The 12,180-nt window shown below is 40.5% G+C and overlaps 1 protein-coding gene across 1 annotated transcript in view; it reads left to right on the top strand.

The window, feature by feature from the left end:
* The window catches only part of LOC116957581 (guanylate-binding protein 1-like), a 71,399-nt gene that overhangs the window by 21,696 nt on the left and 37,523 nt on the right, over positions 1-12,180 (top strand). Inside the window, exons 4-9 of the mRNA XM_032979821.2 lie at positions 4,238-4,292; positions 6,420-6,454; positions 7,566-7,608; positions 7,925-7,959; positions 9,000-9,042; positions 9,363-9,397. Of these exons, the coding sequence (XP_032835712.2) occupies positions 4,238-4,292; positions 6,420-6,454; positions 7,566-7,608; positions 7,925-7,959; positions 9,000-9,042; positions 9,363-9,397 (246 nt within the window). The remainder of the gene's footprint in view (positions 1-4,237; positions 4,293-6,419; positions 6,455-7,565; positions 7,609-7,924; positions 7,960-8,999; positions 9,043-9,362; positions 9,398-12,180) is intronic.

The following is a 12,180-nucleotide window of genomic DNA, read 5'->3' as shown; positions in this document are numbered from 1 at the left end:
GTACAATCGACTTTCAGTTCTCTGCTCTAATGACGAGGAGGACTGCTGCGGATAATTCAAATTCGCGAATAATCCAAAAATATAAATTTTCCTTGTATTTATATGTTAAAAATCACTGTTGCAGGTATGAAATACGTGTAAGTTAAGAAAATTGAGTTTGTCAATGAACAATTTCGTAAATGAAAACCCACGAAATAAGCGATTGCATAAATTGCTCAAAATGAAGCACAATTGACGATTTTGATTGTTACTATTTCGATTTATAATTTATACTAACGATCGACTTATCGATGATGCATGCTCAGTGATATCACTTTCCTGCTCCAGCACAGAAGACTCCACGAAGTGGATAGCAGAGCGACGCCAATTAAAATCAATCCAACTCCACCCACTGTTGTGAAGATATGCAACCACTATATTGTAGAGGTGATCACAGGGATTTCAGGTTAACCGGAGCACATATTTGATCAGTTTTAAGCATGTGACTTGTGCTAAACATTTTAAATAATGACAATGTATCACCGGTTTTAGATTATTAATTTGGATTTAAGGAATAATTCACAATAATTCCTCGACACGTGTCGTGACACTTGACACAGCAGTCTTCAACAGTAGGAATCTTTTATTCTTCAGGCACGAGACACATGCAGGTCTTCAAGAATGATATTTTATCCAAGTGTCCTGAACGCTCTCGCTTCCCCCTACTTATAAATCCCTCAAACCCCTTTAGAGATTCCTTGACCCACTTTCCCTCCAACTAATCAACTTCCACTTTCTCAAATGGATCCCCAGCTGACATTCCTGTCAATAATCCATTTCCCACTCTTTCCAATTTGTATTCCTACCTCCAATCCTTTCAATTTCTCTGCCTTAAACTAATCCCCATTCAAGTCCGTTAAGCACAAATCAGCATCCACCACGTCAGGTTAGTATCGTCAGTAGTGATATAGCTTCTAAGCATGTGTTGGATACTCAGTGCCACCTGGCCAGTTAATCATAACCTAGGACACAGCCCCTGGGAATATGTGAGTTTTAGACATGCTTGTTCAGTGGGTCATCTTCAGGTACAAAGCCCTTTGGGCAATTATTGACTGGCAAGGAATGTGGAGCAGGGGATTGAAAATGGAGAGCGAGAGAGGAGAGGGTAGTTCTCAATGCAAAGTGCCTGGCCATATGACCGGGGTTGGTTACCTGTGAGTCATCTAATATATTACACCTTTGCTGAAGACGGCGCGAGCTGAATCCTTTCACAGTTTGCATAGGGACAGTACGATGCCCATACCAGATGTCTTCTCTTCCGGTCCACGTCATTGCACTTAAAAAATCAAACACTTAATTTATGTTTCAACCTCTGACATTCAGAATGTTTGAATAGCAAATAAAGGACATAGCTGAAATATTGGGCTTCTCTAATAACTTCTCTCCATTCAATTTCACGATTTTCATGACCACCATGACAAAATCATAGCCTTACTTATGAACAAATCACCCAAGGTTCATAATTCATGTTTTTTTGGGTGAGATCGTATGAATATAATGTGTCCTTCAACTCACCACCACCAAACACAGCTAATTAGTAAAGTTTGGTACGTAAACAAAACATGCAAATTTGTTATGCGCACAGCACACCGGTATGTTGGAGAGTAAACCCACAACATTTGCAATTCGAGTACTGTAATTACAACTTGGAACATCAGGCAACAACCAGATTTTTGGAGACATCCTCCACCAAGATTGCGCCCAATCTCATTAGATATCGGAAGCTGAGTAGATTAAGAGCCCGGATCGTGCTTTGGATGGGAGACCACCAAGCACCAACTGGTTATCATAGGTGGCATGTGGACACTGCAGTAAAATCAATTGTATTTTACTATGCCCTGAAGTTCATGCTCCCTGCCTTCACCATTCATTGTATTTATCAAGTAAAGCCCACTGAGCTTTGTCGATACTTTTCAGGAGCGACCTGTCTATTAAAAATGATATCTTAACGAAGTGGGCGTATCATCGTGTGGATATTTATAGCAGCCATATAATCTAAACCCATGTTGATTTTAAATGTGGAGAGAAATACTGGAGGACCTGGAGAAAAATCTACGGGACCACGGTAGAGAGAACATGCAATCTACAAATATACAGGCATCAGCTTTGGGGTCGAATCCCATGATCTCCTGCATACCAGGCGAGGGAGATAATATATCATCATTGCGGCGCCCCAAACCTCCAGTGACCAGTGTGTTCAAGTAAATTAAAATAATCCCAAATGCCAATATGGCATGAGGGGCTCTTGTCCAGAAATGGATTCATAAAAAGTCTGGGCAAAAATATCAGGCGTTATTCTTGGATTTTGACTTATCAATGTGTACTTTATTTTTACCAGATGATGATCATGATTACAGGGTTCATGAGGATAGTTGTGGTGATCATTGTAGTGATGATTGATGATGATAGCTCAACCTCTCATGGAATATTGCACTAATCACGTGACATTTATTACAATTAAATTGTTGTAGAAAATAAATATACAAATATTGCTCTTGCAATAAATGAATACGGAAGTTTACGCAGCCCAAATTATTACTAATAATACCATTGATTTTTGGGTGAGGCCAAGTGATGATCTGGCCAAACCTGTGTCGCAAGAACCTGCACTACCCGAAATCAAGAGCAAATCAACGAAATTAGAAAATATGTTCCTGCATCCTATTTGTTTAACTATTAAAACAAATTATATTGTTTAATACGTAGGCTTTCGAGACCCATATTACCCTTAATAGAGGGTTTTCTAGGTTAGATCGCGTCAATAAAAATGCCCCAATCTTGATTTGAAGCTTTCATGACTGCAAGAATCCATACTCTTGGATAATTTCGGCAAAGTTACGTTGGTATAAAGTAAAATAAATCACGACGTTTCGGGCGCAACACAAGCGTCCGTCTCGTTAAATCTGACACCACCCGACACAGCCATTTAAATAAGGTTTGTAACCTAACCAAAACATGCCCATTTATTACTAGTTCACCACAGCGTTGTGTTCGAGACTAAACCTATAACATATACAATTCGAGTACGATGTTTCACAGGTTATTATAACCAGCATCATCAGGAGTATATATTTTACCAGGTAAGACGCACTGAACTATGTCGGTCTTATTCAGAAGTGATCCTGGCCACAAATGATAGCTTAGCGAAGTGGCTTATCATGTGGAAATGTATAGCAGCCAATTACTCTAAACGCACTTTGATTCGAAATCTGGAGGGAAAATAATACACACGACCACGTAAAGAGACACAGCAAATTCCCCTTGTATACCAGGCGAGGTAGTTAACATCTCTCCACCACGAGCTGTGACAGAGCCCCTAGTCCTTCAAGGAGTGTGGGTGTCTATCTCTTACATACTGTTTTAGCAGTGTGCACGGTTTGGAAGCTCATTGGTATTGCATTGCTATATAACCGTTTCTTCATAATAATAATGCAAAAAATTCCACTACACCCATAAAAACGTTACATATGTACAGTAGATCATCGATTATCTGGCGAATTTGGAGGGAAGAGCGCCGAATTTTCAAAAAAGCCGTATAATCACTGAGCATTATGATTTTAAATAGCTTATTTTTGCACATTCTTAAATACATATTTTTGAGTGTTGTGTATATGTTTTGTGACTGTTTAAAATCTGTTTACTATGGGAAATTAGCGTAAATAAATATCTTATTGTAAAAAGTTAAGACTCTGCATGGGGTGATGTCCGTACCACTACGCTGTTGTTTTAACAACACGATTTGTTTGATGACCGCTGGACTGATGCAGCCTTTAGACTGGCGTTCTGGCAAATGTCGAATTACATGCACACTTTTAATCGGATCGCATTGTATATGTTCTGTTGTATTTTCTGTAGACTTCATGAAAAATGTATATACGTGCAGTACTTTCATTGATTCAGTTGTTGTATCTCGTGTATGATGTCGTGTATATAACATTTGGCAATTAAATCAAGCATAGCAACTTTTTTTTCACGCACACGGTGCCGATCGCTGGACTGGTTACAACCTTTGAAACGGTTTTTCTAGTTTCGCTAGATCATACCGGGACTGTCGGATCAGGTTGGTAGCCGGATCATCGCCTACCGGATAATTGATGATCAAATGTATATTCAATTTACCACTTGCAAGGTACTGAGATCTCATAAAATATGACATGCGTTATAAATCTGAATTTTTACTTCATTGTGTTTTTCACAGACGAAGATGCGTACAAGAAAACAAGCGAATTAATAAGGGACTGGAAAAATAAAGAGTGAGTCATATGCATGCAATCTATTCTTCTGCAGTGGTCTGGAGTCATGTTAATGGCTCTTGACTCAATATCAGGAGGTCGAGTGGCTCAGAGGCCAGGGATACTGAGTTGGCAATGGTGAGATGCTTAGTTACAAATGGGGTTTTGGCTGCCTCTGATAAAACCAAGTTCACAGGTGTAGTGAGTCGATGGTCACAACTCATTCACCAAGGACTTGCATAGAAACCTATAGACTCGCATAGAGACCCGTACACGTTCAATTGGGCACCACGGTAGTGAGATGTTAATAATGCCATAGGGATATGGAATCATAGGGTGTTGTGGTGGCAAGATGTTAACTACCTTGCCTGGAATACAGGCGGTTATGGGTTCGATTCTGACCCTGAAGCCTGTAAATTTGGAGATTGCGTGTCTCTCTCTCCTGGTGGTCGGGTGGATATTTCTCTGGGTCCTCCGGGTTTTCCCTCCATATTTAGTCAACATCATGAGTTTAGAATATTTGCCTGCTATTTGTGATAGCCAGGTCGCTTCTGAAAATGAGCTATGTAGCTCATTTCGCCTTACCTGGTAAAGATTAATATATATTTTTTCCCCCACATACCGTATTTATGGCGACTATTATTTTTCATACGAGTGTAAACTATTTTTTTTAAATGAATACAAATAAACTAATAATACATACACAGGTATCCCCCGATTTTCGAAGAGTAATTTGTTCTTTAAAACACACTTGGAAAACTTATTATGAGGAAAATCGGAATGGGTTTCCCCATTAATGTAATACTAAAACATTGGAATGCGCTTCGGTCAGTCAATATATCACGACGTTTCGATAGCAACACAAGCAATTGACCGGGCAAAAGAGGTTTAATGATATATAGATGCTTACCCCGAGCCCTCATTACTTTGATAGTGCATTGTCTTTGAGCTGTACGCCTTTTGGCATCATCTGGTCTAACACCAATTGAGACGAGCCTCAAAAGAAAGCTGTCTCTGGTGTGAACAAATCAGTTTCAAGGACAATGCATTCATTATCAGTGTTTTTTGTTTGCATTTCGACCACAAGTATTGTGGTTAATGCAGACATAATTAGTAACAAAAGGTATCTATTTGTTGTTTGAACATTTTATTTCCAGAAGGGGTAAAACCTATTCTAATTTTTTTTATAACTATTTACATTATGCAAGAGTATAACTAATCTTGATTTGAAGCTTTCGTGACTGCAAGAATCCGTACTCTTTGGTTCTTTCGGTAAAGTCACGTAGGTAGAAAAATAATAGATCAAGACGTTTCGATCGCAACACAAGCAATCGCCATCAGGTGGGACGACCACAGCAAGAAAAAAACTGCTGAAGTAGGCGAGAGATCTGCCATTGCACGAGGTTATATAGTAGGCCTCGGCGAGTTAACCCCCCAAAAATCTAAAGACTTCCTCCGACTTCGTGTTAAGGTTGAGAAGCTCTTCTCTGTACGCTTTTGTGAATGATCTATTCACAAACTCTCAGCCGTCGAAGTCAATAATAATAAAAGGTTTCGCCATCAATTCACGGTCACTCGGTCACTTGTTCAACGCAAAGGATATCTGAGTAGTGGCTTTCCCTAGGGGGGAATTTAAAGCTTTTTTATACCCTATCAGCAGCTACTTTTAACGATCTGGGATGTTCTGAAACGATGTGGATGAAATCTCCTGGAGGAATGTTCACTGTGTTTACGTAAAATTCCAAAAATGTACAGATTAATACATCTCATTCAAGGGATTTCCTGCTCTTCCAGAAGTGTCCATATTTTTTCGAGAAGGCTATGACTTATTTCAGGAGTTTCCGGAGCATTACAATTTTTTTTCCAAAACGATCTAGAAACCCCCCCTACATTCACTGAGTGTCCAATTTCAAAGTCATAGACTGAAACCTGAGTACTCATCAGCAATTGCTAAAATATCCTCTGAAGAATCTATAATGTCGAGATTATGCAACATTCAACAACAAGAAAGAATCCACAGCGTGTGTGCCAAAACGTATTAAACAAAAACATGAAATCAGTGCCACCCTTATATTTAAGGACAAACACAAATTAGAAGAGATATTAACTATGAATGTGCATTTTTTTGATCTTTCCTGTTTGGTGCAGTCGCGGCTTACCCACACCAGTGCCCGTGCCCAGAGGTTTGAATCATTCTAATTCATTAAACGCACTGCTCTTGAAAGTACCATTGCCCAATGTGTTCACGTGCTACATTTTCGACGCTACTTCTTTCTCTCACTCTTTCTAAGCTTCTTTCCTTGCTCCACACATCACTGCCGGGGATTACTTATGGATACGCACGTGCATGTTGGGCATTTTAAAGATGCATATCCCTGGTTGTTTAGATCTTTGTGTTGCTGTTGATTTTTTTAACGGGCATTTGCTTAGAAGTGGTGGTGGGAGACTCAAAGTCTTTCTGTATTTGTTTGTGCTATGCATCTAATTTCATACAAGGGCACATGCCGTCACTTACAGAATAATCTGTTAAATGATCAACGAATTGAGTCACATCACTGGCACCATGCCAATGATTGCAGATCGTTTCTACAAAGCACAAATTCAATGGGTAAAATATATAAATTTAGAATACTATTATGATTGCAAACTTTAGTTCTTAACATCTATAACGATATGTAATGAAGTAAATCTATTTTTTTAAAGTAGACAAATCATGATATTAACCGTGAGGTTATATTTGTTGAAACAGATTTTAGGAATAATAGACGACATAAAACAACATATCACAGTGTCGGCACATCGCACCTCTGATTAGCACAGTTGGCTACATATGGTGCGAAAGAGGTTACGCATGTATACATAAACGTGAATCTCAGATTAATTTCAAAATCACAGTCACCATCCCTTTCTGCAGTCTACTTGACGTACTATAATTCCCTCCACACACTCGCCTACTTCTCCTCTCCCATCTCACTCCACTACCCTCTACACACTCGCCTACCTCCTCTCGTCTAGCTCCACTAACCTCCACAAACTCACCTACCTCTCATCTCACTTTCATACCTTTCCCCTCTCATCTCACTCTACTCCCCTCCACAAACTCACCTACCTCTCCCCTCTCATTTCACTCAAATCTCCTCCACACACTCTACTACCTCTCCCTTCCCATCTTACTCTACTCTCCTACATCGAGATGCCTCACAAAGTCAATTCGTTAATCGTATTAAACATTGTATATGCAATTTCAACTGAAACATTGTGTCAATGCTAACACGTGCTCTCTGTGTTCTGCAGTTCGACGTAACATTACCCTCAATCCGCAAAGTTCAGAAAGCGTGTAAGTATAGTGGTTATTTGTTGGATGCTGATAGCAATTTATCGCCTTCAAGCTGACTTTAAGTGTGAACGCCGTGTTTCTGCTGGTGCCTCCAATCTGTCTGTAACACACAAGCCCACGTTAAATGTTCGCAAGGGATGACCCCGTCGTGAATTAACTTTATAGTCAATTTGTGTTGCTATTGGGAAACCAATCTTAGAGAAAATCTATGAAATGCATAAATGCTGGCAACATAAAAAACGTAATATCTCACTCTACAAAATAGAAAATATATTAACTATGAATGTGAATTATCTTTCTTTCCTGTTTGGTGCAGTGGCGACTCACCCACGCCAGTACCCATGCCCAGAGGTTTGAATCATTCTAACTCAAAGGGACTGCTCTTGTCAGTACCATTGCCAAATGTGTTCTCAAGCCACATTTTCTACGCCGCTTCTTTCTCTCACTCTTTCTAAGCTTTTGTCCTTGCTCCACACATCACAGCCAGGAATTAGTTATGGCTATGCACGTGCACACCGGCCATTTTGTAGATGCGTAACCCTGGTTCTTTAGATATTTGTTTTGCTGTTGAAAATTACGTAACATTTTTTTTCAATGTAAATTTGCTCAGAAGTGGTGGTGGGAGACTGAGAATCTTGCTAAATTTGTCGGGGCTATGCATCAAATGTAATATGAGGCACGTGCTATCAGTTACCGAATAATCTGGTAAATGATTCAACGAATGGCCACAAGGATTGAGTCACATCACTGCCACGATGTCAATGATTGCAGATCCTTTATACAAAGCACAAATTTGGTGGGTAAAATATATTATACTCTTTGGTTCTTTCGGTAAAGTCCCGTAGATAGAAATAAAATAAAATAAATCACGACTTTTCGGAGGCAACACAAGCATCTGTCATCAAGCGACAAATGGTGAGACAGCTGCCTCAAGCAAGGGTTTATATACGTTTGAGAAGGATCCACAAGCAAGGGTTTATAGACGTTTTAGAGGGATTAGCAAGTCAAAGAGAATATGTAAAAATAGCTTAGGGAAAGAGGTTATTTAGCATGTTAGAGCAAATCAAAGAGAATATGTAGAAATAGCTTATGGAAATAAGTTATTAGCATCTTGTATTATAGTGCAAAGATAATGAGCTTTCGTCATCGACGATCTGTTCATGAAATGTCCATTGTCACACTGATTTCCTCCACACACTATCCTACCACTCCCCTCTCATCTCACTCCACTACCCTCCACACACTCTACTACCTCTCCCTTCCCATCTCACTCTACTCTCCTACATCGAGATGCCTCACAAAGTCAATTCGTTAATCGTATTAAACACTGTATATGCAATTTCAACTGATACATTGTGTCAATGCTAACACGTGCTCTCTGTGTTCTGCAGTTCGACGTAACATTACCCCCAAACCGCAAAGTTCAGAAAGCATGTAAGTATAGTGGTTATTTGTTGGATGCTGATAGCAATTTATCGCTTTCAAGCTGACTTTCAGTGTGAACGCCGTGTTTCTGCTGGTGCCTCCAATCTGTCTGTAACACACGAGCCCACGTTAAATGTTCGCAAGGGATGACCCCGTCGTGAATTAACTTTATAGTCAATTTGTGTTGCTATTGGGAAACCTATCTTAGAGAAAAACCTATGAAATACATAAATGCTGGCAACATAGACAAAATCGTAATATCTCACTCTACAAAATAGAAAATATATTAACTATGAATGTGCATTTTTTTTCTTTCCTGTTTGGTGCAGTGGCGACTCACCCACGCCAGTACCCATGCCCAGAGGTTTGAATCATTCTAACTCAAAGGGACTGCTCTTGTCAGTACCATTACTGAATGTGTTCTCAAGCCACATTTTCGACGCCGCTTCTTTCTCTCACTCTTTCTAAGCTTTTGTCCTTGCTTATCGTGCCTGGGCTTGCACTGTTGAGATCTTGCATTCGAATCGTTAGTATCAGCTACCAGTGATGATCATTATGGATTTTACAGAACGAGGAACCACTGTTTTGGCGTTGATTTCAGTAGATAGGTTATGGTGCGGGTTTTGCTCTTCATTTTGTCCGTGTGCTGGGACCTGTTGTATATGCCGCGTCTTGAAAATTTTATGAAAATAATAAAAATTAAATAAAATTTGGAAATATGCGTAATAATCCGAAATTATGTTAATAGATGTAATTATGCGCAAAATAATGCTAATTTGAAAGATAATCGTATTAATTTATGCGAATGTATGCGATTATGCCAATGAGGGCAGTTATGATAATTTGGCTTAGCTTCGTTGCCCAGGGTCGTATCATCAATCGGGATAAGACAATTAATCATATGAAGTTATGCAGGTGTGCTGTAAGTATGCCAGATTAAGCTCGGCTTCATTGTCTAGGTTCGTTTTATCGATCGGTATAATATAATTATTCTCGCTTTAACATTTACTGATTATGTATTAGTGTGTTATGTCAGGTCTCCATATTCAAATCTCACCGCAGGATACAGTTCTTATAATTAAGATTATTACGCATGAACTCAGGAGAGAAACACTCAAACACTTCTGTTTTAAGCAATTTTATTTTCTAAACAAAAACTTAACACTCTAATATGCGAATTCTCATGCTTGAAATTGTCACAGTACTCCAGAAGATGTTCCCCTCATTGATTCATACATCTAACCCTCAATAATCACGTTTGTTAACTGGGTACCAGAACAATTGATTACTTCCTCAGAGTAACACGATCATATACGGCGATAGGAACCAAAAGTCCTTAAAATTTCATGCCACGATATTCATATGAAGGCAATAAAGAAACATGTCCTGAAGGCAAGGTATACAGTAATAAATTCATGAGCAAGATTACGTAATTGCGAAATGTCTTGGAGCAAGGGTGTGTGGCAGTACGCCTGCTTCAGCAAATACCCATCAATTGGCGAAGGCTTCATGGATTCATACCTTTAACCCTCAATGATCACGTTTGTTAATTGGGTAACAGAACAAACGATTACTTCATCAGAGTAACACGAGCATATACGGCAAATATGAATAAAAGTCCTTAAAAATGCATGCAACGACATTCATACGAAAGGCGATAAAAGCAAATTATTATATCCCAAAGGCAAAAGTATACATCAATAGATTCATCGGCAAAATTATATAATTAACTAAATGTCTTGGAATAAGGGTGTGCGACGGGGTGCGTGCCCTCCTATGGGAGATTCTTATCTTTGGCTAAGTTTTAATTAATTCGTGGACAATATTACATGATAAAGAAACAGGTTTAACACGATATTCTCTCTGTGAGCGTGTAGGTTTCAAAAGTTTTGTTTTTATCGATTAATCTATTGGTAATTTATGTGATTGGAAGTAAAATCACATAAAACAAAACAATAAGAAAAAAAGTTAATGTACTTATAAACGACGTATTCTTATCACCCGATGAGCCGCAATGCCTTCACAGCCAGCTGATGTTTCATGCACTTTATAATTAGTCTTAGTGTGTGGGTACGTTGGATTGTCTCTTTGGTAAATTCTTGTGAGAGCAGACGCCGGGAGCGTCGTGGGTTTGTGAGTGGGGGAGGGTATACGAACGATGGCTGGTTCCCTCTATCGCTCGGTGTCTGATGTTAGCTGACGGTTCTCTCCGCTGCTGGATGATGAGCTGCGTCGGCACGATGCCCGTCCTGGAGATGCTCGGTCGCTCGTGCGCTGGCAGCTGACACCCGTGCTCGGCGGCGCTGGCGGCGCGACTGTGCGCCCTCTCCGGCTCCGGCTCTCTGGCGATGAACGATGCTTTCGTTCGTTGATGGCAGGTTTGGTCGACGTCTGGCGCTTTCTGCCCTCTCTCGTGGATGATGCTAGAATTCTCGTCAGCTCAGCTCGAACTGCAGTGGCTCTTGTGAGTCGATGCCCGGAGCGGAATGATTTTCGAGCGATACTTCGTCTGATGGCGCTTAATTCGCACGGCGTAGCATGTCGCTACTCAGCGAGCCTCGCCATCCTGCATGAGTTGCGGAGTCTTCTTCTGCGTCGGTGGTGATCTCCTGCGTCGGTGGCTGGCTGTTATCTTCGGGGGTTGAGCATCTTCGATAGTTGGTCGCCGTCTTCTGCCGCTGGTAGCTGTGATCAAATCATGGCCCGTGTCTCTCTTTTTATGCCAAATTTTCTTCCTCTGGCTCGCCTTCTCACAAAGGACCGGAACTTCCTTTGATCTCGCTGTGTGTTGTGGGGGGGCTGTACGTGTCCGTGTGTGTGTGTGTGTAATTTATTTAGCCATCTTTTCATCCGTGCACACAGATGCCCCCCCTGCAATAAACGAGTCATTTACCTTGCTCGGCGTTGTGGGGGGGGGGGGGGTGTACCTGTGTCCGTGTGTGTGTCATTTATTAAGCCATCTTTTCATCCGTGGACACAGATGCCTCCCCTGCAATAAACGAGTCATTTCCCTCGCTCTGGGTGTTACATTCCTTGTTATCCCGTGCTGCAGAAAGACAAAGATGGTTGGGAGGCTCCTTCCCTATGGGATACAGTTGTTCTTGGTTGTGTAAGTTTGACCTATTTAGCCTCGTCTCTTCTGGACAA

The sequence above is a fragment of the Petromyzon marinus genome, chromosome 77, assembly GCF_048934315.1.
Source record: "Petromyzon marinus isolate PM22_M1 ecotype Great Lakes invasive population chromosome 77, UKy_Petmar_22M1.pri1.0, whole genome shotgun sequence".
Taxonomy (NCBI): Eukaryota; Metazoa; Chordata; class Hyperoartia; order Petromyzontiformes; family Petromyzontidae; genus Petromyzon; species Petromyzon marinus.
The sequence above is the reverse complement of the archived record's forward strand: the minus strand, read 5'-3'. Positions and strand labels throughout refer to the sequence as shown.